This window comes from Aplysia californica, unplaced genomic scaffold, assembly GCF_000002075.1.
Source record: "Aplysia californica isolate F4 #8 unplaced genomic scaffold, AplCal3.0 scaffold00291, whole genome shotgun sequence".
Classification (NCBI taxonomy): Eukaryota; Metazoa; Mollusca; class Gastropoda; order Aplysiida; family Aplysiidae; genus Aplysia; species Aplysia californica.
This window is the reverse complement of record NW_004797561.1, coordinates 175,407-201,761: the sequence shown is the minus strand read 5'-3', so window position 1 is coordinate 201,761 and position 26,355 is coordinate 175,407. Positions and strand designations below refer to the sequence as shown.

Sequence of the window (26,355 nt, the reverse complement as noted above, 5' to 3'; positions counted from 1 at the left end):
TAATCGTCACTTGGGAACCGAACTCTCGTCTTTACCTTTAGTTTTACTAAGAGTTTTACGTCACTTGCAACATAATAAGGTCATGTAAGAGCCGAATAGATATGTTACAAGACAGTAACATACACAAAAAGGAGGAGAGATAAGGACGATAGGTGTTTGATAGGAAAGGAGCAAACCACACCAGAACAGCCGCCAACCAACCACCATCTTTACCTGCGATGGCGAAGTGCCTTACCATTACACCAAACCACGGACGCTATAGTGGCACCAGAGACGTGGCACATTTGTATAAAGAAGTAGACCTCAGCAAAGCGCCAACAACCACCTGAAAAAAGGTAAAAGTAGATGTTTTACTCCCCTTTCGGCACCATGTCAACATATTATTAGGACGCGAGCTGCTCCGACCCTTCCGGTCAGGGCCAACCCGGGCTGACAGGAATACATGTTACAATAAATGTACCAAGTTCCAGAACATATACTGAGATATGCGAGAATCGAACCCATATCTTCTTCGTGCGCAGGCAAAGCTCGTAACTGCTACACCACGGACACTGGTTGGTTCCACCCGCTCATAGAATGAACCAAATCACGCCCTTTCAACATGGCAAGGTAATTACAGACTTCAACATAAGTTCCACTTGCAAATTTGGTTAAAATTCCCCCAAGGATTTCCGTGCTGCACGTTGTGGTTTTGCAAGCTTTGCAGTATGCATTGTCAACCAATTAACACTTTCAAAGCAATAAATGTTGAAACATTCCTTGTTGTCTTTTTTTCTGATTTTTTAAAATCATGGCTGTCTGTCAAGGTGGTCCTTAACTTATGTTGAAGTCTGTATAAGGGGCGAGACATAGTGGGTAGAGATTTGGAGAGCCTTGTAAAACTTCCGAAGCAATCCGAGTTCAAGAAAGCCTCTTCGCGGGTTCAAATCAGGACCATCAACCCCATATTCCCAACATAGTACCAACTGAGGTAATGGATGAAGACTACCAAATGAAAGACCAACCAAATTATCACAAACTCTCAATAAGACTGGTTTCATTTTTTATTTTTAAAGTTCAACGTGAAGCCGACTATACTGCAAGGGGGGTGGGGGAGTAAGAATCAATTGATCAACGCAGATATTTGTAAAAATTGTGTTTATTATCACACCATAGAAATCATCAAATGTACAAAAAAGAAAATCAGCATACACTAAAATACTTCCTGAGAAGTATCTCAACAAAACAGTTTTTCTTGACAGCGGAATAAGAGCAAGGGGGGTAGAAAACAAAAACTATTTTTAAAAAACAATTTAAAAAACTCAAAAAAAACAAGCAAAAAGGGGACACTCAGATTAGTATATTAGTAAAAGATTAAGCTCTCCGCCAAAACCAAAAAAAATAAAGGATTACTTACATAGGCCTAGTACTAAAATAGAGTAGAAGTGAGAAAGGAGTTTTACTGAAACACGAGGTGACACATGCATCTTATTATGTAGTTCGGTAGTTTCCCCATCCCATCCCCGTTTAAATTTGATTTTTACCTCTTCTTAATTATGATACAATACAATGATAGTCTAAAATACTGACGACCAAAAGCAATCTTAAAAACTAGAAAAGCGGAATAGTACAGAGAGAGAGAGAGACAGACAGACAGACAGAGAGAGAAAGAGAGAGAGAGAGAGAGAGAGAGAGAGAGAGAGAGAGAGAGAGAGAGAGATGGGGTAGAGGGTGTCATAAGGCGATTTGAGCCAGGGGAGGGGAGGGGGGAACTTTCAGCAGGACATGCAATCTGTGTCTTGTTTTACAGCAGTTACAAACCCTTTTTAAGTTGTAAGGTATTTCCCAATATGTAGATTGTAGAGGTAGAATAACAGAACAATAAATGCTGAGGTTTTAGAAAATGCTAAGAAATATTCGAATCTGCACAAATTATTACCAAAAAATTCGCACATCATTTAGATTTTAGACACAGTCAACACTGTGAGGTCACGTTAAGAGCTTGGAAGCATAAAAGGAAAATTAAAACACAAATTATGTAACTAAAACTGTGCGTATTTTACACCCCCAACGACACAATTTAGATCATTTAGATAGCAAGCTATTTCAACCGTGCCTGTCAGAGCCATCCTGGGCTGAGAGGAAAACAATGCTGAGGTAGACACAGAGAGAAACTTGATTTTAAAAAGAACTTCCAACTCGAAGAAAATCGAACTCACATTTTCTGCATACAACGGCAAAGCACCTATTGTACTGCTATACCACAGACGCCAGTAATTTAGGTACATGTGCTCAACTGACAAAAGGTGACAAGAGAAATCATCAAGAACCCAGTCAAACTGTCCTAGACATACCGGTAGGCTATGCACATTCTACAACAGTGTGGGCCGAACGGCAAACTAGTGAATCAAAACGACAACAGATAACACATAGCAACCTCTTAAATACTTTGTTTACATTCTCTAAAAATAATATTTAAAAATAACTACTAAATAAAGAAATAAATAGATAAAGAAACACCCCCCCTCCCCCCCCCCCTCCCCGTCCTAAAAAACACAGGGAGGATAACTGCCAACTCCTAGTAAAAATATAAGAACAAGACAGAAAAAAAAAATAATAATAATGGAAGCAGCAGTAGAATCACAGACAAAAGAATAAATCACAAATCATAAACCAATTCATAATCAGACCCATAATTCAATTCAAAATCAGGAATCATAATTCAATTTATAATCAGAAATCAGAAATCAATTCATAATCAGAAATCATAAACATGTTAAAGTCTTTTTGGGCCCACAACTCAAACTTACTTGATCTACTACTTACATCTCCACTTTTTGAGGAGCTTCATTTGGGGCATTTATGTATTATCAAATCATGCACTAAAGATGCTATTAATTCAATTTTGGGGGGGGGGGGGGAGCGCTTAAGTAGACTTTTACCCAAAAACCATTCATATTGACCAAAAGTTGATTTACCTGCGCCAGATGTACATCTTCACTATACTATATGTGCACTGTTTTAGACTCACTGTTAAATTTTTTATTTTTTTTAAACACCCACAAACTTGTGTAATTTATCATAATATATTGTTATTGTTATATATTTTTTTCACATCACCGTCAGCGCAATACAACACAGTCTTCTTATTTTCCCAAACAACACTGAATTAAAAAAAAAAAATTCTCCTTCCAACTTTCCTGAAAAATAAAAGAGGCGAGAATCCCAAAACAATTATGGAAGGAAAGGACACTATTGTATCAAAAGAACATCTGAAATCTACAAATATATATATATATATACTCATATTTCCGTCTACATTGTAAGCAGGTCAGTGTGAATAAAATATTTCTATACAAAGTTGTGTACAAAAAGAACCCAGGAAACTGACAAGCATTTATAAAGCTATAAAGAATGATTACTAACAAGATACAAATACAAAAATTCAAAACAAATAGCCAGCAAAACAAAGTTCAAATTAGATTGTACGAACCCTATGTACATTGTGATAATTTAGTAAGTAACCAATTCATAAATATGTACAATTTGGTCCAAATATAAAAGTCCACTTTCATATCACCAATAAACTGAGGAAAAATATATTGGTCATTGAGTGAAACAGACAGTGAAGGTGAAGGGCAAAATGGGTACCAGTAAACTATAATAAGAACCAAGTAAAAAGTAAAATCCAATGCGCACAACACCCCCGTCCTTTTACTCTTAAGGAAGTAAGACAAAGAATGAAACAAAAGATTTCGCATAAAGGAGTATGGACGCTGAACATAAATACTTAAAATAACAAAAATTAAAAGAATCAGCGGCAAAAGGCTAAGCCCTTTCTCAAAACCGTATGTCAGAAAGAGTGATAACTTCCTTGCATTTTCATCTCAGGTCCACCTGCTTCTTTGTTTTGAAGAAAAGAAAAGTGCGTCGACATAGACCTAATAAAGGTCATTCAGAGCAGGGAAAAAAGCGAGATAGAAAAAAATAACAGAGGGAATGAAAAGAAGAAGGACCTACTTGACTTAGTGGCATCCTCCAACAATACTCACTCCAACCAAGAGTCTAAATCAATTCACTTTAGGATAAAGAACTTCAAATTGGGTAATTATGGACCATCAGTCTTTGACAATCCCTGGAGGATAAGTTCAATGAGAACAAACTACACTGCCAGTATTCAAGCATAGCACAAATGATAGAATTGTACAAAATGTGTTGTTATTGTTTTTTGAAGTAGAGAGTTGTATGGCGCTCGCAACTGCATAAGGTCATATGAGCGCCAAGGGGTGGGTGTCAACAGAGAAGTCTTTACAGGGAATCAGACTTAGACTGCTCACCTCTCTAGCTTTAACAGCACAAGGTCTGCTTCGACTATCAAGGCACCCCGGAAATAGCAGGTCACAAGAGAGTGACAAACATACAAAAGAAGTAGAGGAAAATAACAATAGTAAGGATCAGGAAAGAAAAAGCAGCAGTTCCCTGTTGTAGATCAGGCACAGTTATGAGCGTGACACGAGTCAGCCCATTTACAATTCTACTATGCTTGAACGAGAAATGTCCCCCCTTTGGGAATGGCCTAAAGACACTACAGTCAGTGGTACAAAATGTGTAAAAAGAATAATTCAGCACAAGTTCAGCACAGAGACCAAAGTTGATCCCAATTCCTAAGGGCTGTTTGATTAATTCAATGTTTTTAACGTCATTGCAGCAATTCATAAAAAGTCTATGAGAAAGAGGCCGGGACAATAATCTATGGCTGAGGCAATACTAGTTTTGAAAAACCTGGACTTTTATGGGGAAAAAAAAATCTGAATTTTAAATACGTTCTCAAAAATGCTAAGTAAGTCTTTGTAAAAAAACGGCATTTATGGCACTGAATATGACCTTGACTTTCATATCACCAATAAACTGATGAAAATATTGGTCAGCGAATGAAACAGATAGTGCAGCTGAAGGACAATTTCTACCCCTTAGAGACATTATCATAATGCATATTTTGAGACATATTATCTTTCTGTTCCATTTCCCAGCATCCAATGATATAACATCCCCCTACTCCTTGGTGACATAACCATGGGACAACACATCAATTTTTTTTTTTTAATCTGCACATATCACTTCACATCATTAGACTGAATGGTGACAGCCTGCACTTTGCTGGATAGAAAATGGCAACGATATGAGACAATCAAATAAAGATATGTATTTGAAAATAATAAATAGTTTGCCTATTAACATTTTTGTTCTTTTCTTATTCATAGATTTTCTTAACTTAATCAAAACTCCTCCATAAAATAAACATTCATTAAGATACCATAAACAAGACTACAAAAGGGTATCAAGTCGACCAAAATTAGGCCCAATCGCTTTCTGACTTTTCCGACATTCTTTCTGATAAGATCCAAACGAACGAAAAAGCATCATCACTTGTCCAACAATACATTTACCAGAATTCATTGTTAACAAAGTCCACCACACAAACCTTTCTGCGCCAGCTCAAATTCAAAACATAAGAATCAAACATAATGTCAGACTTTTCTTTTTACCTTGAAAATAATAGAAAATTTCTGTCTGCGTCTTATTCAAACATATATATCTGATACCCAAAGAAGATGGATAGTATCTAGAAAACACACTGTGAGACTACAGTGCATTCCACTTAAAGGATTGACAATTTATCGCTAGAATCAATACTGTGGCACTATATTATAATGACATAAATGTATTACCAACACGCTGTATATCTCATGTTGCCTTTTACATATGTATTTACAACACACTGTATGTCTCATCTAGCCTTTTACATATGAAACAAAAATAGTGAAAACGTGCAATCATCATGAAATGAGGAGCTGGTCTCTGAAAGGAAACAGGATATCAAAGAGCATTGTCACATTACACACAAGAGATGAAGCTGAGACTGATAAAACATACAGACAACAGTGAAAGTTTGATTTTCATCTCCAGAATTTGTCTCGTAACAAAACGACAGACATCTACACACTAGACAGCCTTGCTTCTGTAATTCCCATGAATATTAATATCCATGTCAAAACAATCTAGATCACTAAAGGGATGGTCTACTTCAGTCCTGCCTGTCAGGGCCAGATCAGGGTGTGCCTATGAAGTGATTTTGATTTTTATGTCAATATACCATACCTGTTTACTGTAATCGCGGATTTTAATCAGTGTACAAGTATGTTCAAGCAGCTTGAGATTTTTCAGTTAGAGTTTTTATTATTTCTCAATCATGCATGTGTTTGCCATACCTCTGGTTTTCTTATTGTGATGCACACTGAGCATCTCATCAGGCTAAAAATGGACAATATAAGTGCAATCTACTATCATTATATCAGCATGAGGAAAAGGGTGGATGAAATAATATTTTCTCCACATGGAAACTGAACTCATACAAATTCCATGTAAGGTGAAAAGTTTGATCATGACGTCATAGATAGCATATCGTTCTGTTAGTTTCTATTTTTATATTTGCATTAGCTTAACGCATTTTTATTCATAATAAAAACATTTCGAAGATCAACATGAAACTCTGTGGTTAGGTGATACTACAGAAAACGACAGAAAAGAAGACACATGATACACAAGAAAAAAACAAATTGAGCACATGTGAGCCAAGATAGTCGCACAATTTCACTGTTTAGGTGACTGTGCCTTCTGCTGAAGCATAGAGCGTCTACCATCATCACGTTTATTTGTTTGTTAGAGTTAAAGAGAAACATGTTGACTACATTAATCAATGTTTTAGGCAGAGGAAGTAAAAGCAATCAGATAAAACAGATGAATCAGGAAAATAAGTAGTACGTATCAATGGCTCCCTCCAACCACCCACAAGCATTTTATGCTGTCAGTGATAGAATCCTAATTCTCACAGATTTATTATCATCTACCTAATGTGGCATCAAAGAGAAAATTAAGCAGAGTTTATAAGACAGTAAACATTAAGTGACCAAATCGATTAAGTATGGTATTTTCTGAGACTGAATCAATTAACTTATACATGATGCCCTGTCAGTCCTAAAATAATAAAACATCCATCCTGTAATCATGAAACAATTAACACTTAAGCTATTAAATAGCTGTATCCTTCATTTTGGTATAGGTAGAAGTATTGCCTTTGAGAAAGAGAGCAACTCACATTGCCAGTACAATGTCAGCACAATAAATTAATGAAATGTCATAAAACATCAACAAGTGCTGTGATTCGTTCAGATTACCCCTATGGAAACAGAATTAATTACAGAGAGAGAATCTCAGAAACTGGATCCTATGAGTTTAAATCTGCAATGAAAATGGAGACACATTTATTCAATGTATGTAATACGAAAAAAAAAAGTAACTTGACCTCAAATACTGTATATTATGTCCAACATAAGAATCCCACTCCGTTAAAGAATTTATATTAACTTTGGTCCACTGCTTACTCCTCAGGTGTAACTGGAAAAAAACTACACTTGTTAGACTGAGGCTCACAAATAGTACTGCAAAATGCAATGACAAGCAGGAAACATTCTTTTTACACAAGCAAATTTTTGACACAAAACAAAATAAAACATATGGCTGGCTTTCAAAGCAACATCTAGTGTACAAAATTAGAATTAAATTTTATGATTTGTGATAAATAGATAGGCAATTTGAGACAAAGAGAAACATATCAACATGTTACAGAAGATGACATCAGTAGCATTGAACAAGGAAAAAAATGATGGAGCAAACCATGCTAGATTGTCCAAATGAGTTACCAGTAAGGAGAGAAAACACCTAGACAGTAGCGGTCATTTAGTGCATGGAGAAAAATTAAGTTAAGTAAAGTGAAGCAAGCACATCGACACTTTGATGGTCATTTAGTGTTAGGAAAAGCAATACAGACCACAGAAACAACTGAGGGAAAGTAAAGAAGTAGGGTCTACCAGTGGTGCCCTCCAACCACCTGCCCGAAACAAAGTGAACAGAAAAAAGTAACACCTACAGTGGTGCCCTCCAACTACAAACACTATACACAAATAGACCATTTGAAATCTATAATTTTATATTATCATGGTGACATGTGAAGATATCCACATCATATGCCAATTTACAAAATATAGACATTACAAGGGAAAGGAAATGTTGGAATCTGGCTATCCACCGGTCAATCTGAGACAGGGGAGATTATCACAATTGCTACAGGCATAGTAGTCAATATCACAGGGCATAATCGTGACAATTGGAATATATCATTCAAAAGACTTTTTTTCCTGCCAAGATGAAGCGCAAGTATGATTTAAACACATTCTTCAAACCAGCAGATTTTTTGCAGCAGCAATATATTGTAGCCTTAAATTGAAAACATGCTCTCCTGAGACTTGAAACAAGGAAAAGTTATTTTTGAGTATATGCTATGTAATATAGAGAACTTACAACAAAATGTTATAACGTCTTGATAAACAAATAGAATCTTAAATTTCTCATTGAGTAACAGATGAAGTAGACCTTTTTTTTATCCCAATGTGACATCATAGAATATGATTACTAGAACCAAAAACACAAAAAAAAACCTGTAACAAGCATAAGTCCCTTTGATAATTGATGAAGCCTCTCTTTCCGTTTTCTTTTCTTTCCCTTTCAAATAAATTGTTAGTCTTTCTCTGCATGCCTTTTTCCTATAAGACTATTTCATTGTTTAAGAGGTTTAAACCAACAGCAGAACTTTCTCCTTATTAAGCTATAACACTTAAAATAGTAATTTGTTCATAGCAAGAATGACAACAAGTTCAGAATACAGTAATGACAATATTTAAGGACTCCTAAAAGGCTCTTCAGCCCAGAAAGTCAAGATCTCTGTGTTTTTAATGGGTTCCACGTCCTACTAGACATAAATATATATGTTATTCCAACGGCATGCACATTGCAAAAGAAAAGGGACGGAATAATGAATAATTTAAGCCAGAGCTTGTTTATCTCATTTGCTTGTTTTAGTAAGCGTTTTACAGCACTTACAACGCAATAATCATATAAGCGCAAAGATTAAAGGTGTTACGAGAGAGTAACAAACAACACAAAAATATAAGGATAGAAGAAGAAGAGATAACGACAATAGAAGTTCAATAGGAAAGAAGGAGCAAATCACACCAGAGCAAAGAAAGAAGGGACATACCGTTTCCATACATTTTAAAACTCATTTTACAAGACTAATGTATAATATCTCACTGTCAGAACAAATCTTTTAGTTTAGTTTTTAGTAAGGTTGTACGGCGCTCATAACTGCATAAGGTCATATGAGCGCCAAGGGTGGATGTCAACACAGAAGTCCAAACGGGAAATCGGGCTTACTCTGCTCATCTTTCTAGCCTCAATAGCACAAAGTCTGCTTCAACTATCAAGACACCCCGGAAATAGCAGTTCACAAGACAGTGACAAACATACAAAAGAAGTAGAGGAAAAAAGACCATAGTAAGGATTAGGAAAGAAAAAGCAGTAGTTCCCCCTATGTTGTTCCATCACAGTATGAGCATGAGATTGGAAAATCAGCCCATTTACAATTCTGCTGTACATGATAAGAACATATTCCCCCTATTATAGGAATGGCCTAAAGACACTTCAGTCAGTGGGGGGGGGGGGGGGGGGGGCGCAAAACAAATCTTTCATTCACTATCTTTAAAAACAAGTGTGTGTTATATTTCTTTCATATATCAAACACATAATTCCACTAGCCTCAAGTTCAACGACACAAACAAAAAGGAAATGATAAAAAAGTTTATGGGCATTTTCCTTTTTTGATTTCAATCAAGCTGGAATCACACATTCCAATAGTCATACCATGTGTCACAATTCAAAAATACCTGGAAGTGAGGAGAATAAAAATAGACACAAGCCATAACAATCAATCCAGACAAAACTGCAGAACAGTCAAAGACATGAACTTTTCAAGCATACCTTGGAGCGTGTAAATCCAAGCAAATTTTCCCAAGCTAAGCAAGCCCCTTTTCATTGAAACTCACAACAAGTGGGTCACACGCAATGACACATGCATGACACTAAAACATAAAAGAAATGAAAGTTTAACAATAGCAGGATAAAACTGATTCCGACGAGGAAAGGTATAAATATAATGGAATGCTGTCATTTAACACATTTCCACAAAGAAAGAATATTTGCACATGTATTCGCCATGAAGGGGAATACTCAGGAATGTTTTTGGAAAATTAATTCCAAGCCAGTATGATATTTTACATCAATAACCACAAGTATAGTAGAGATAAAATAAGAACAAATTGGAATGTTTTCTGAAAAAAAACTTATTCATAATTGTTAACATTGAGATCACAGATAGGAGCAAAGTCGAGATAAGTCAACAGCATATATCATTTCACTTACACATTGTGTTAGTTAAATTAAATACAAAATAGCAATCCAAAAATATGATATATATAGTATACGCATCTTCTTCTAAAATGTTATTCATTATCATTAAAAAATAGACTTTGCCATCACATTTCCTAGACTTAAAATATTTCTAATTAAAAAGTATTTCATCTGATTAAGCTGAAGAAACTTAAAGTAATTCAGTAAGTCCCATATTACAGAGAAAAACAGAAGGGCAAGGAAAGAGCAGAAGTACTGACAGAGCAGAAGTACCATTAACTAGTTTTACCATACGAAGAGCATTTATTTTTTCGAAATCAACATTTCAATCCAAGTAGCTGCATAGGAAAAACATTTCAGTGGCACAATTCTTGCCTTTGTGTTGTGGAGTGTACTTTTATGATTTCGTAGAACACGCTACAGCCTACATTTCCAGGCATGTACCGGCCTACACAGGCACCATCATCTCAGGACACAGATTGAACTTTCATCCAAAACAGCGTGAACATTATCGCCTGAACTGATGTAACAGCCCCTACTGCAGAAAGAGTAGCTAAAATGTTTGCAAACGCTTTGTCGTTCGTATAACAAAGCACAAAAAATTGAGTTGTAAAGGAATCCTCTTATAAAAAAGCCATGAATCTATGCAAAGCAAGAGGACAAAATGAAAGATAAGTAAAACCTAGCTTCCAAATTTAAACGGTCAAAAAGAAACTAGCAATTTTAAAAATGTCTAATTGCAAGCAAATAATCAGAAAAACACAAATTAGAACAAAACTATTTTTAAATAAACTGTCTTCAAACTGTAAAGTTTGTGTGTCAATGTCAGAAGTAACTGAGCACAAATATAGTCAATACAGAAAACAGGCTTTAAAAAGGACAGTTAAAAATCCAAACCTTAAGATAACTCAAATTCTACAGGAAAATGTGAAAAACTAATTTTTTCTCACTATATCCCTTCTTGACTGGCTGCAGGAAAAATACTGTTATGAGAGTATTTGGCTGCAAACAACATACATGAATGATAAATTCATATTAACACTCCCAGAAAAAAATGTTGATTGCATACACACAATGTGAATAAATTAACAAATCATACAAAATCAGCAGATACTTGATGAAACACACTCATCTTCCCACAATCAAGCAGAAAACTCATCCTCACAGACATTCGCAGTCACCACAAAGTATCGAGTACAGCACTGCTGAACTTCTGACAATTCCAGTTTCAAATTGTTAAGTTACTGAGGAGGTCCACAATGACCAAACTCTGCTCTGTTTCGCTCACGTCTTCTCTGGTAGGGTTCTGTACAGGCAGATGGACAAGACCAGTTCCACAAGCTGAAGAAAAACATTTAAAACAAAAATTTACGCCCATGATGGGTTAGCATGATCACGGCAACACTTTTAAAAAAAGAACCATATCAGTTTACAAAGTCTGAGAACAGAGAAGCATACTGACACAATAAACGGTCGATTAATGCTGAGAAATAGTAAGACGGTCAAATAAAACAGATGGGAATTTTTTTAAGTAGTACCAGATGCCCCCTCCAATCACCCTCAGAAAAAAATTAAAACAAGGAGAATGTAGAAAAGAAATGAAAGGAACAGACTGCAGCAGAAAACTCAACAAATACCTGTTTGAAGGAAAACGTTCAATAAAAATCCCATATCACGTATTAACCACTACGATGTTTCAAACTAAGCTACAAATTCCTGCCCGCTGATGAAAGAAACACATTTTAATTCTTTTTCTTTATTTCTGTCATCCAAGATTTTTCCTCAATCTAAGACTCCTAGTTCCCTACTTTTACAACCCCTTCCTGAAGTACAAATTTTTAATATAAGTGGCATAAAACTCTTACTTGTCTGAATCAGAAAGGAAATTAATTTTGCTGCTTATAAATAAAAAATATTTCACTTTGACAACGGATGCTACAATGAGAGAACAATACAAAATGTATCTAAAGTTTGTAATTCAGTGTCTCTATGGAAATACAGTGGCATCATCATCTCACTGGATGATAAAAAAAAAATTTTCTCCAAAATAAAACTTTTCTTCCTGCATCCTTATAATGATACACAATGATAAAAAAAAAAAAATTATACTGAGTTGTTCAATAAAAGTTAGCTTTTCAGTTACTTTTGCAGTGATTAAAAAGATTCCAAGTAGAAATAGCTCTGAGTTAAGGATATCAACATGATAATAGTCATTCAACTCAAGGATAGAGCAAAACTTCACAGGTGGTACAATAGAGGGATAGTACCAAAAAAAAACCCTCCTACCACAAACAAATTTTATGTTCTTTCTGATTTAGATTAGTTTGAGTTCGAGTTTTACAGCACTTGTAACACAAACAGGTCATATAAGTGCCAAAAACTAGAAGTATTACTAGAGTGCAAATGCAACATGCAAAGAAAAGATGGAGCTATGGACAGCAGATCTTTCTTAGGAAAGAAGGAGCAAACTGCATCAGAGAACCTGCCAACTGCCCACTGACCTTTCAGACAAAGTAAAACAATTTTGAAGACAGATTACAATACTGACCATGAAGAGGCCAACCACAATTGCTGTGGTACCAATTGTGATGCCAGTGCGGTGGAGATATGGATCCAAAACGTCAAAGCAGCCCTTGAGGATAAAAATTAGATATAATAAATAAATAATAAAAAATAGCAATTGTATAGTGCATATCCCCACTCGAAAGCAAGCTCTATGCGCTTTATACAACATTATTACCCCAGCAGACCATAGAGCACTCAGAAAACATTCTCAGCTTCCCAGGAAGCATTCAGAGCAAGCAGCTGGTTAAGTGCTCAAACACTAACAAACTGACTAGATCTTTCCTTGTCTATAGCTGGGTACCCATTTTCACCTGGGTGAAGTGGGGAAAATTTGTGTAAAGTGCCTTTCCCAAGGACACAACATCGGGCCCGCGGCTCCAACCCCCAAACTCGCAACCTCATGATTACGAGTCTGGTAGCCTAACCACTAGGCCACTGATGCCACAAGATATAGTATTGTAATATCACAGTTGTTTTTGTTGTTGTCGACGTTGTTGTTTGTGATGGGACAAACTTTTTGACAGAGGGAACACAGCAACAGTTATATCAAACAGATTCACCATGACCCTTCTGACGAAGCCAAGTCAAAATCTTAAATTCCTTCAGGGCTCAAAGTATCATTCAGGAATTCATAGTAAGTAAAATGTTACAAATTCCATAAGAGTATTTTACTCTGTTTTTCACCCATGATCATGACGATGATAACTATGATGATGATCATCATCACAAAGCAATGGTAATGATGATGATGATGATGATGATGATGATGATGATGATGATGATGATGATGATTTTGGTTTGTTTCCTTAACGGGCCTGGCGGACTCCACGAAGAAATCTTCGAGAGAGAGCGAGGCTCTTTTTCGGCTCCATTGTCAATATGCACAGCGGCACCTCCACTCGTCCAAATAACTCCATTCGAATTGCCATTGTTCCTGGACATTCAAACATATGTTTGACATCATTGGCGAGTAGAGGTGCCTCTTTGCAGTGACTTTGGTGTCGGCTGCAGAGCTTCCCCATTGGTTGTAGCTGTCTTTGTTGAGAACAGTACTCTGCATGGTGAAGGGAACGGCTTGCCACTTTGAGTATCTGATGATGATGATGATGATGAAGATGACGATTATATGAAGATGATGCCAACAATGATAATAATGTTGATGGTGCTAAAACCCTCACCCTTGTGTACAGTGTGTAGCCCCAGGTGCTAGAGTTTCCCTTGACAGGCGGAGGTTGTCGTGGCGGGTAGCCAGGATTGTTAACGCTCCCTGTACACAGTGCCAAGTTGGTCGTGCCCAGGCAGCAACTGTCGGGGACATAACTTCCATCTAAGGGAGACAAAAATCAGTGAGTATGAAGTTCCAAATGTTTTATGCTCTAAATTTCTTTACCAATTTACTCTGATATATTCTTTGAGCCACAAGTATTTTCTAACCACAAGCAACCCCACCTTTTAAGAAAAACAAACAAACAAGAACCCAACCATAACAAAATTTTTCTTAAACCCAAAATCATTTAGAAAGAGGAATACAGCATCCCAGCAAAAAACAGAGTCACTAGATAAAACATGCCTCTCCACTTCAGAATCAACCTCAAGTCTCTGTGTGTAGCAGCAAAGAGCTTAACAGCTACACCACAGACACCAGTTTGATGAAAATCCTTCACCTCTTTTCACAGAATACATGGCATCAGTAGCTTAGTGGACAGACTACAGGACATTCAACCATACGGTAGCAGATTAAAATCCTTATTCTGGCCAAACATAAAGCACTGCATTTTTGGAAAAGACAATTTACATAATGTTTCGTCACTTCACCGGGGGTGGGGGAGGGGGGGTGGGGGTGTTAAAGCACCCAGAAGTGACAGTGAAAGATATTGTGACTATGGCAGTGCTTAAGAACCTGTACAATTGCAGTTTACACTAAATGTTCAACAGGAAGCTGAAAATGTTTTGAAAAGTTACCGGTACAACGAGTTCATGTCATGGTAATAATAAATTCTTAAGTGCCTACAGCTTTCTTTGTGAAGGGAACTGTACTACATAAATCAACTGCTCTATATACGACCTCATCATATTTCGCTTTTCAAAATGACATATGGGAGAGTCTTACACTAAATAGTTTAGTTTTAGTAAGAGTTTTACGGCCCATGCAACACAATAAGGTCACATAAGCGCCGAAGATTAGAGGTGTTACAAGAGAGTAACAAAAACAAAAAAGAAGGAGGGGAGATAAAGACGATAGATGTTTGATAGGAAAGAAGAAGCAAGCCACACCAGAGCACCCACCAACCACCCACACACTAAATAGTCGAAATGAAGTCTACAGCAATTATTCAAAAGAATAACACAGCACCAGACATACAGAGAGATTGCCAATACTTACTGTTCAGTCCTTTGTCAAACCACTCGCTGGACTGGTATATGTACCATGACTTGGTGGAGTCCTTGTCTCCATAAACACCACAACACTTGAACTGAGTGGTGAGAGGGGGAAAAAAAAAGGATTTTCATATCCATTGTATGGTTGGGAATTTTGTCAATACAATGACAATGATCTTTCATCTTTCTTTAATTCAGTTCAATTTGAGTAAAGAGAAGTTTATTAAACAGATAACGGTTGCTTAGCACTGGAAGAGAACAAGACCTATGGAGAATTCTTTCAGATAAAGAGAAGCATCTCTTTACAATAATGGTCAATCAGAGTAGGGAAAAGTAAAACAAACACGAATAGCAGAAGGAAAGAGCAGAAGTAGACCTTACCCGTGGCATCCTCCACCGATAGACAAACAATAAATGAATATAAGCATGACGGATGTATCTAAATAAAATTTCTCCTTAAGAAAGGCAAATGGACTATGGATCATATTCAGTAACTAAAATGACAAAATCTGATGCTAGGATATTTTTTCATGCCTCAGTATGTGCAGTTTTCTGTTCTATTCTGTATGGAGTGCAACTATTACATCACTCATCAATGTCTCACATTCAACAGTGTGTTGTATCAATTTGCATCCATACACATTTTCAAACATGCTTCATTCATTTTCTACAATTTGATGTGAAACACTTGCAAGTTTCAATAAAATAATAAGCCATCAACACTCATTTTAAACATGACCCACTCATTCTGAACAATATTGAAAAATCAATTCCATCAAACTGTGGGAATCAATTTCAGTGTTAATGAGTTTTAAAAAGCAAGACCTACAATTCGCACTCTTTGTCCTCCCCCACAACATGGCAGTTTTTCTTTCAACATAATGAACAATATAATGTTACACAAAATATGTACCTGGAGTAAAAACATAGATGGGTTTGAGTTTGAGTAAAGAGAAGACAATTACGGTCATATAAGTACAGGGAAGAAGCAAGACATAGACAGAAACACCAGAGAGAAAGAGAAGTTATGCAAGACCTACTGGTGGATGGAGGGGGGGGGGGGGTCGGGAGAATCATATCTACACGTATTGTGATTGTTGTTTTTTGAACTTACAGCCTGCTGTACTTCATCCCAGGCATTGGTGATGACTCGGTTTGAGCCACTCTTATCCAGGTCCACTCCATAGTTGTTGACAATAACCTGTTCCATTTTGTCACGCACCTTGTCCTCCAACTGAAAGCAATACAGAGAGAGGATCTGAACATCAACCACATCACAGATACTAAAGCACACTCTAAAATCGTCAACGTAAACAAATATTTAAACAAAGATTTCATTGAATCAAAAAAGGAGTATTAAAATAACTATAGATATCTTAATTCAAAGCTCCAGTTGTAAGCAATGCCAATATTCAAAGTCAGGCTCCATGGCAATAATATAATCAAACTATAACAACAGAAATACAAAGCAAGTTCTCACTTAACTTTTCCTAACCCTCACCACAAACACAGTGGCAAACCTCATTGACAGCACTATAGGAAAACAGGACCCAAGCAATTTCTCTCCACACAATTTACAAAAGGGGTCAAGTATCAATGTGAAAGAATCTAGACAATAAAAATGTATCTTATCTTATCTCATCTTATCTCTTATACGATACCTCTGATGCTGCGTAATAGGAGTTTAGGTTGAAAAGAAATATATATGTATATATTACATATGTATGTATATTATTTCCTTTCCATCACAAACAAAAACCCCCTCTCAACCTGAAACTCAATAATACCATACTACTCACACAGAGAGAGCTACATACCTCACTGACTAGGACATAACCCAGAACTCCAGCCACAAAAAGCATCACAGACATGAAAGCCAGCAGGCCCAAGTGCTGAGGGAGAGAAGAAAAGACTTTAAATTCCATTCTTCAAAGAAAGCCTTCACTGCATGACTAGCAATATATGATCTTACTCCTTGTCTTACAACAACAGCCAAATCTGGGATGGAAGGATGGCTGTGTTTAAATCCATAGCAAAGCATACATAAAAAACAAACTTCTGTAGAGCATTTGTTGCGCTCTTCACTTTGCTCATGAAAAAAGTCGGATTCCCATCTAGGAAAAATATTTCATTGAATTTATCTTAAATTTCAGCAGGGATGCGCAAGTCCCATTCAGCATAGGTTTGCCCTGACAGACCAGGATAAGGGTCAAGCCTGTGGATGTAACACACTTACAATCATGGAACAAAAATAACTAAAATCACTGATTTACTAAATTGAAAGAGCTAATGCAACAGTTCAGATGGGCTATAAATTGTCACAGAAAGAACACTGATGACGAAGTGTATGAGCATGTGGTAGAAGTAGGTGTGGGTTAGACTAGAGTGAGCATCCAAAGATAGAAAAAAAAAAGGAACGCTAAAATAGAACAGATATGAAGAAGATTGTGGCCCAAAGGAAGACAGGTTTTATAATAAAGTCAAAATAACATATCATGAGTGCCCATATTACAAAATATAGGTCATAAATCGAGAGAAACAAATGGACACTTTTCATAGATACCACAAATTTTCACCACCTCCCCACTTTCATCAGTCTGTCTCTCCTACTCACTAAGCCAAGAAGACACCGGTACTCTTTCATGACTCCGAGTATGCCGACAATTGTGATCATGATGATGGCACTGCCTCCGATGATCAAAAGGTACGAGTCCACTTTGTACAGCTGTGCACTGATAAGCTCAGACACTTGCTTGTTACCATATTCGGCTTCCAGTGTCCATATCCCAATGCCAAGGATAGCTATTGCTCCAATCTAATGCAAAGAAAATGAAAAACAAAGAAAACATTACTTATAGATTCAAACTAACTTTTCCCCTCTATCTTCCAGTACAAACTAGTAAATGAAAATCGTTTAAACGGTGAAAGTACTAAACGTTAATACTTTCCCGCCTCCATATCGCCGATTGGCAATGTTTACAACCCAGTTTCTTTGGATTTTCCCCAAAAAGCCTTTGCCTTTGATGGCAAGGGTTTTTACTATGAGCCTTGTGATGGCAAAGTATTAAACAAAGGGTTTTTAGCAACAGATACAAATGAAAAATTTTTGCTAGATTTTTTAACTACCATTTACATGACAGGGGGGTGGCCTTTTTTTTTTTAAGTTGCAAAAAATATATTGATTTCAAATAAACAAACAACAGAAAACCGCCAAATTCCAAACATCAATAGGCAAAGATAACTTTACCAACACTATGAACAAGCAATATTATTCCCAAAATACTTAATAGGCATTAAATACAAGAGAAGAGAAATTAGAGTAAACAAAACATTCACCATAAAAGAAAATATTAATTCAACATTACTTAGCCTTGAATATGATGGTGAGGCAGAATATATACCCAGACCTTAAAACAAGGCATGAGAAAGAAAACTAAAAAAAACGTGATTGAATGGTTCTCTACAGTTGTCTAGACAGTGCAGCTTGCTTACCATCACAATCGCCAAGAAACTGAGCAAAGCAAAGCGAATCCCTCGGACGACCTGAGGATTCAAGGTCTTGGCATTGTCATCTAGGTCATAAAGTTCATACGACATACTGGAGTCTGTACTGATGACACTGACACTCTGCAAGAACTTTCTCGTTAAGCGCATCCCAAAAGTAACTTTCCACTGTGCAATCTGAAAACAGACAGAAACAAATATTGATGTTAGAATGTGACTGATTTTTTAAATATTTATATGGTCGCTTTTAGGCCCAAGGAGGCTATCCCGAAAAATGCCGTTTTGAGAAAATCGAAGGTAAAGTTTTGGGACCCTTGGTCCGTTTCTATAAAAGACAAGGAGAGTTTTCTCTATCACCAAACAAATATATACACACTAATGAAACCAAACTTCTGCTATAGGTAGGGCAATGCCCACTTTAGGTGTAGGTTAAGATATCTGGAAACTCCCGAAATCTGGGTTAGCCCGCTTGTCCTTAAAAGCGACCATATATAACAGATTTTTTGGCAAAAGGTGGAATACCTGAGTGTGACAAATGAGGTCTGAAATCAATTTATTATGAGTAGTAACTCTTAAAACTCATCCATATTATGCAGCCTAATAATTGCTCTTACAGGTTCGGCAATTGTCAAAGATGCAATGGTCTTGGTGACGTACTGGTTTAAATATGATGGTAAGAGTACTGAAAAGTTTAAATTCATAAGAGCAGTGACATGAATTTGTATATATTATTATAAAGGGTATCCTATCTGTTTTTGATGGTCTTTAACACTTGAGATCATTGGTGCCTGCTCCAGGCCTGACAACAGCCTGAAGGAGGAGGAATTAGTTATGTAAAAGTTATTTAGTCATTCATAACTTCCGCTTAGTGCAATGTCAACAATATGGATACGGTCACTCATCTGATGTTAACACCTTATTTCATAGCAGAAAAACAAAACACTCGACACTCGGGTAAGAACTACAGATTTAAAAAAAAACACTGTGCTATCCACCGATCTACAGAATGCACAACAATCGATGGATTGTTGCGCATTCCATGGATCCATAAAATGCTTTGCGCGAATCGACAGAACACGCCTTAATGTTACATTAACTCTTAGTCGCTGAGCGTTAAATATCATATCGGCACGCGCTTTGAAAAGTAATCATTTAGAACTAGAAGTAATCGTCGGTAAAGCCATAACCCACACTCCATATAGGTTATCATTGGGCAAAACCGGATTATCCCACTGTTTCATTATATGTTTATTTTTTTGTTAGTTTTTTGTCTTTTTTAGAATGGGGTTTTACGCCGCTCCCAACTGCTTTTTATGTTAAAGGAAGTTGGGTCATACTAAAATAAATGCGAGAAGACACGAAAAGACGCGAAATCACACTTGAAAAAGATATGAAAAGACACCTCTGATCGCGTCCCTTCAGATTTCAGACTCATTTTTAGGGTTACTTTGATCAAGATTGAAGTAATCCTCACCATCTACCATCCCTACAAATTTGTATACATATATTCCGCCATGATGAACACCCGAGACTTCCGGAAGAATGCCAGACTGGCTCATGACGTTGTTTCGATGTTTAATTTCTTCTTTTTTTTTTTCGGGTCGCCTTACAATTATTATACAGTAAAATATTATTAATTATGTAACTACTGTGATAGACAGGACTTTCCTTACTTAAATGCGCCGGGTACCACTGTGACTCTGTCACTGTGACAAGTCCAAGTGAAAAATTACATTGTTAACCATCCTGTAGAAGCCGGGTAAATATGCTCCCCGAAGCGTATTTCGGCACATTGCCTTCGTTCCGGTCCCATATCAGATCTACTCTACTTTGATCAACTTTGTCACTTTGTTGTGTCAGTGTCACTGCAGTTTTGATTTTCATGGAATATGGCATATGGAATGGCCATCTCACAATATCATACAAACCGATTCATTTGAATTCATAACTTAAATACTTACATTTCGAGTTCTAGACCTAGATTCTAAATGAAATTCACCTCCATGAAGAAAAAATAGAATTAGTTTCTAGTCAAAACAAATGGCCACCGCTGACTTTGGCGGCCATTTATAAACAAAGTACAAAGTAGTTCAGAATGTTTTTCCACTTCCGGTTTCTGACCTTCGCGACCGCAAGCCTCAGACCAGTGGCAACAATTCACCGTGCAAAAGGTCATAGATTTGTCATAACATCCTAGATTGTACACTCTAATTTTGTTTTAGCACACTACGGACTGCGCTGCTTTACTCAAATCGAAGCTAATTCAAGGGGAATTGTACTGTTGAGCACTCCAATATTCATACATTACAGAAAATTGTGCTTTTCTCTTTATTTGCACACCCATGAAACACGCTTCTCTGCGAAGTTTCACAGAGAGCACAACTCTAACTGTGCACAATCTAGCCTAGTATATTATATAAGTCTATGGCTCAGGTCCTTCGTTGTTTCGTGCATTCACGCATTTCGTTGAATCATGCTTCAACTGGATGGATTTAAATTGTTGAGTGCAAAACAGTTCTAACAAAGAGTTTATTTCTTTCCTTGTATAGGTCCATCTGTGAAGAACATATTGCAATAACCTAAAAACGTTGAAATTTTTTTATCCTTGAGAGTCATGCCGTACGTAATTACTCTATCGCTACGCTCAAGTACAATTTGTTTAATGAGTTTTCCCTCGGGAGACGAAGAGTTTTTTTACCAGCCTGACCACTAAAACACAAGTTGAGGCTAGATTTTTTAAAATTATTATGTATTTATTTATTTGTTTATTTTTGTTTATTTATTTATTTTGGCTATTTATTTATTAATCAATTTAATGATTCCGAGAAAATTAAATTCAGATCTAACAAAATTATTAATCACTTAATTAGGCCTGTGCCCACTCCCTGGGCATGCGCTTCATTAATTAATTGTAGCCTACAATAATTTATATTTCAAATACGGCGCATAAATCATAGTCAAGGCTCTAATACACGCTGTTATTATACCAAGTGCTGGCAAAATACAACAAACAAAAAACAAACACAGTTCATGGCTGCTGACCACACTTGTTTTTGGAAGAAGAATGAATTAATAAACCCATTCAAACACTAATGGCACATAATAAACAGCTATAACTTTTTAGTCAACTGGCGTAACTGATTTAGATGAAAAAGAAAAAGTAATGATGCTGTGGTCGAGTTCTCTTTTTTTTGGGTCTAGTGCAGTAAAAAATTCGTGATCGCAATATAACTAATTAATTATAACAAACTCTTTAAATTAGCTGTTGACTCAATATATTATGTCATCGATATATATGCACAGCAGTTTAAATTGTATCAATTTGTCATACTTTATCAACTATTATTATAAATTATAGGCTTGATTAAAAAACTTTAACTTTTCTTCATAAATTTATACTAAATACTAGGCCTACATGATATATATATATATATATATATATATATATATATATATATATATATATATATATATATATATATATATATATATATATATATATCTCGATATATGCGAAGATGGGATTGTTCACCTCATTTTATTATTATTAGGACTTATTAGGCCAAGGAGGTTAGCAGTAGGCTCCTTCATGACTCCTACTCGAGCAGCCAGGATTCTTTGCAGTTTTGTTGTTGTTTTTAACCAAGTAACATATGCAGATTCTTTTAACCCCCCATATTGTTAAATTTACTATTTTCAAACATCAATAACTCTATATAACTATTGATTTGCACCAAGGAGATTAAAAGTAAGTTCTAAACTCCTTGATTTGCACCGAAAATGAAGACCTTATATTCGTGTTTAGCATGCAAAATACTACATGTACTAGAAAAGAAGTATATAAAACGTGAACATGAGACGGGTGCATGAGTTTTAATAAAAACCTACAAATAAATGTTAACAATTTTTTAATGGGGTTTTCTTTTATCATAATTTTATGTGTAGGCCTGTTTGGTTTGGGGAGTTTCCGCCAAAAATAGCTTTTTTAGGGACTGAAATAAGTTGTACCATAATCTGAACCATCCATTGTTTGACACCAGGACGGATGTAGATCTTCTGTAACTAATAGGGGACATTACTCAAAGAATACTTTCAACATCTGTTTACAGTGCTATTATTATGAAACATCAATCGCAATAACGAACGAACATGGCAAGTAGGGCGATCGGTCGGGCGACTGTGAGAGCAGTTACCTCAAAAAGATTAACTCCACAAAAGGCTCCTCTTGTTTTGGTAAGCTTTTTTTCTTTGTTCCACCCCCCCCCCCCCCCATTTGAAACTGGTGACTGAAGAATGTGCATGTCCAGCAAGCAGCAATCATTCTTCTGTCTCTCTGTCCTCTGAATAATTTCATCACATAATCTAGATATCTAGATCTAGATCTAGATCTAGAATCTAGATCTAGATATAGATCTAGATCTAGATCATCTAGATGTAGATCTCATGATAATTAATAGACTAAATTTAGATCTAGATCTAGATCTAGCTCTAGAGAAATCTAGATTCTAGAAAATTAGAGTCTTTCTATTTTTTTCTCTCTCTCAAAAATCAAATGACATTGGATCTTAGATCTAGAATCTAGATCTAGAATCTACACATCTAGAGAGAATCTAGATCTAGAATCTAGATCTAAACAGTGGCGGTGGGTAGTGAAGGGCTCACGGGCTCTCCTTAATGAAACCCCTCTTGTAAAAAGGTAGAAGACTTCTTGAAAAAATAACACTGCCCAGCAGAGGGTTCACGCTCTCCCTACCCTGACAATGGGGTGAAAGTTTACGACACACTTTCCCCCAGTGACACAGTTTACCTATGCGCCCATTGGGCCTTTGTTAGGCGCGTTCTATTTTCTGCGACACGACACAAATCCACCTCATGCACGGTGTGTGTTTGGGGTGCTGTGTGTTTGTGTCGCTGAGATTTAACAGAGTTATTAATTCAAAGTGACTATTCGGACTCGAGTCCGAATATGAAAAAATGTTATTCGGACTCTGATTCTTGTCCAGCATGACATCACTTCCGACTTTCTGTGACTCGTGACTCCGGCTTCCTGTCCTGCCTCACTCATGACTCGCGTCAGGCTGGGTAGAGACCGGGATCACTTCGGGCAAAATGGCGTTAAATTGTGCCGGAGCCGAGTTTTTATCTTATGATGAATTTGAGGCCGGCCTGAAAAGTTAGAGCGCTTCTAATAAATGTTTATTTTTTCAAGAGGTCATCAGAAAGAAGCAATTAAAGATGGCTCGTTAGCGTGTGTCGGGGTCGGATGTCTGGCCTGCACACGTGTAGCTGCGTGTGTGTGTCGGGGGTTGGGGGGTGCTATCGGTCTGGGCGTTGTTGAACGTCGCATACGTGTCAGTCACCCCCCCCCCCCCCCCAGCAACTGATCATTATTACAATAATAAGCTAGTCTTGACCTAGATCTACGTTATGAATTGTGCGCTGGTCTATGGAATCTATGAAAAGTTGCCATATATATGCTCGGCTCTACACAGCAACACAACTTTTTCTTGGTAAACAATCGAGATGACACAGGCTTGTGTATTTGAACGAATCTGTCTTTTTTTTTTTTTTTTTGCGCAGCTCATAATATGCAGGTGCCAGGAGAGCTGCTAATCTTCAATTTTACCTTTTTCTACAACAAAGAAAGTGGGAAACATGGGGGGGGGGGGGGCGTATCAATGAGGCGGCGGGCATCGGATCGGCAGACAAGGTGCGGGAGAAACTAAAAAATGGCGGAAAATTGGAAGCACTGAATGTTAGATCTATGGAACGAAGATACTTCCTTTTTTTCCGGACCCATATCCTAATAAAAAATTTTCTTATTCGGACTCGAGTTTGAATATGAAATTTTTTTATTCGGACTCGGGTCCGAATATGAAAAAATGTTATTCGGACTCGAGTCCGAATAATGACGGCCTTATACTTTTGAGGCAACTGTTTCATCAAATAAAAACTAATTAGAGAAATTTGGAGGTGAAACGGCTGCGTCCCCACCATCCACAAGAATTTAACGTAGAACAAAGAGATGGCAGACAAAGGTGACTCTTCTCGTTTGAATGGTTCTCAAAATGCTGTGGCTCACCGGGAGTATAGAAAAATCATCACTGTGTTGTTCTTATTGCTTGCTTTTTGGTGGTAAAGAACTGGAAGAAACCTAATCTAGGTTCACTCACCGCCACTGGATCTAAATCTAGATCTAGATCTAGATCTAGATTTATCTAAATATATATATCTAGATATCTATACCACACACACCTCCAAAATAAGTCAAAATAAAATATTTATAATCGATTATAGTTGTTTATTTTTATCTTAAATGAGGCAAAAGACATCAAACTTTCAAGATAAAAAAAACAAAAATTTCATGGAAAGTCACTTTTTTATCTTTCGAGCCTCGTAGCTGATAATAGCACACTGCGTCTTATGACATGATATTGACCGGAGGAGACAGAATTATTCAAGGACAAGTGTGTCTGCACTATTCTAGGCGATTTTCATATTCCACACGCAGTTGGGTTTTTTTGTCACGTCTTGAATTGACTTAATAGCCTACTCGTAATTTAGATTTGGTGGGTTGGGACATTAAAGTAAGATAAGATTTTCTTGATGAATTTCTAGGCCTACAGTAGATTGGTTTTTTTGGTAATGAACAGTGATGTTATAATTTTTTATACACACTCTTAAAATGTCATTTTTAGTTTTACAGGGTTTTACAGGGTATATTTTTTGTTAATTTCTAGGCTATCTCACATGAAAACATAATTAGCCATTTTCATTTTTACGCCACCATCAACACAAGATCATTTTGGAGGCGAGCTTCCTACCCTGCTAGAGTGTCAGAGCCAACCCAGGCTGAGAGGGATATATGACATCCCAGCCCGAAGACCAGGATACTTGATATATATAGCATAATATAATTTAAATGAAATGAAATAATTTTTTCCCACTCTGGAGTCAAACTTGGGTCTCCTGCATGTGATGGCAAAGCACCTCTAACCACTATACAACTGACACCAGTAATTTTACAAGAATCATTTTGTTACTGATTGATCTCGTACGTCCATAGGAATGAACCATACCACACACATAGTCACCATAGTAGAATCAATAGAATACAGAAATTGTCATCGCGAAATGCTTTCCACATCCCACTGATTTTACTTTGTCTCTTTAATTATGATGTACGTGTTTAAGATAAAAAGAATATGGTCATGATGTTAAGTAAAAAATTCAGGACATGCTTGACTTTTTATGTAAATTATGATCATATATTTTTCTCAACTGCACCTCTACCAGAAATTTGACTGTCAAAATTATTACAAGCATAATAATAGTTATGTTCTTGGCATCTAAGTTGTTTCTGTTTAAATTTGATTAGTACAAAATTATTAAGAATCTCAGAAACAATTATACAATAATTATCGGAAGATCAGAGTGAATCTGACTTACTCCATCGCCTGAATTTACCAAATCCACACAGAAACAGACACACACAAACACACACACACACAAACACACACACACACTCTCTCTCTCTCTCTCTCTCTCTCTCTCTCTCTCTCTCTC

The 26,355-nt window shown here is 36.7% G+C and overlaps 3 protein-coding genes across 3 annotated transcripts in view; 2 read left to right on the top strand and 1 right to left on the bottom strand.

Annotated features, from left to right (window-relative positions):
* The window catches only part of LOC100533521 (memory suppression protein), a gene marked incomplete at its 3' end in the record, with an annotated part of 24,871 nt that extends 23,902 nt beyond the window's left edge, over positions 1-969 (top strand). The window contains 1 exon segment of the mRNA NM_001204490.1: positions 950-969.
* Positions 970-10,254: 9,285 nt separating this feature from the next.
* LOC101847503 (CD151 antigen) lies at positions 10,255-21,914 on the bottom strand. The gene is made up of 9 exons (XM_005101615.3): positions 20,751-21,914; positions 18,778-18,966; positions 17,900-18,100; positions 17,103-17,177; positions 16,400-16,519; positions 15,290-15,380; positions 14,085-14,233; positions 12,890-12,973; positions 10,255-11,682 (listed from the first exon to the last, which is right to left on the bottom strand). Exons 2-9 carry the CDS (start codon positions 18,937-18,939, stop codon positions 11,626-11,628), a joined length of 939 nt encoding a protein of 312 aa, XP_005101672.1. The 5' UTR covers positions 18,940-18,966; positions 20,751-21,914; the 3' UTR covers positions 10,255-11,625.
* Positions 21,915-22,868: 954 nt separating this feature from the next.
* LOC101849853 (iron-sulfur cluster assembly 1 homolog, mitochondrial) overlaps positions 22,869-26,355 on the top strand; it is a gene marked incomplete in the record, with an annotated part of 9,797 nt that continues 6,310 nt past the window's right edge. Inside the window, 1 exon segment of the mRNA XM_005101626.3 lies at positions 22,869-23,022. Coding sequence (XP_005101683.2) covers positions 22,939-23,022 — 84 coding nt within the window.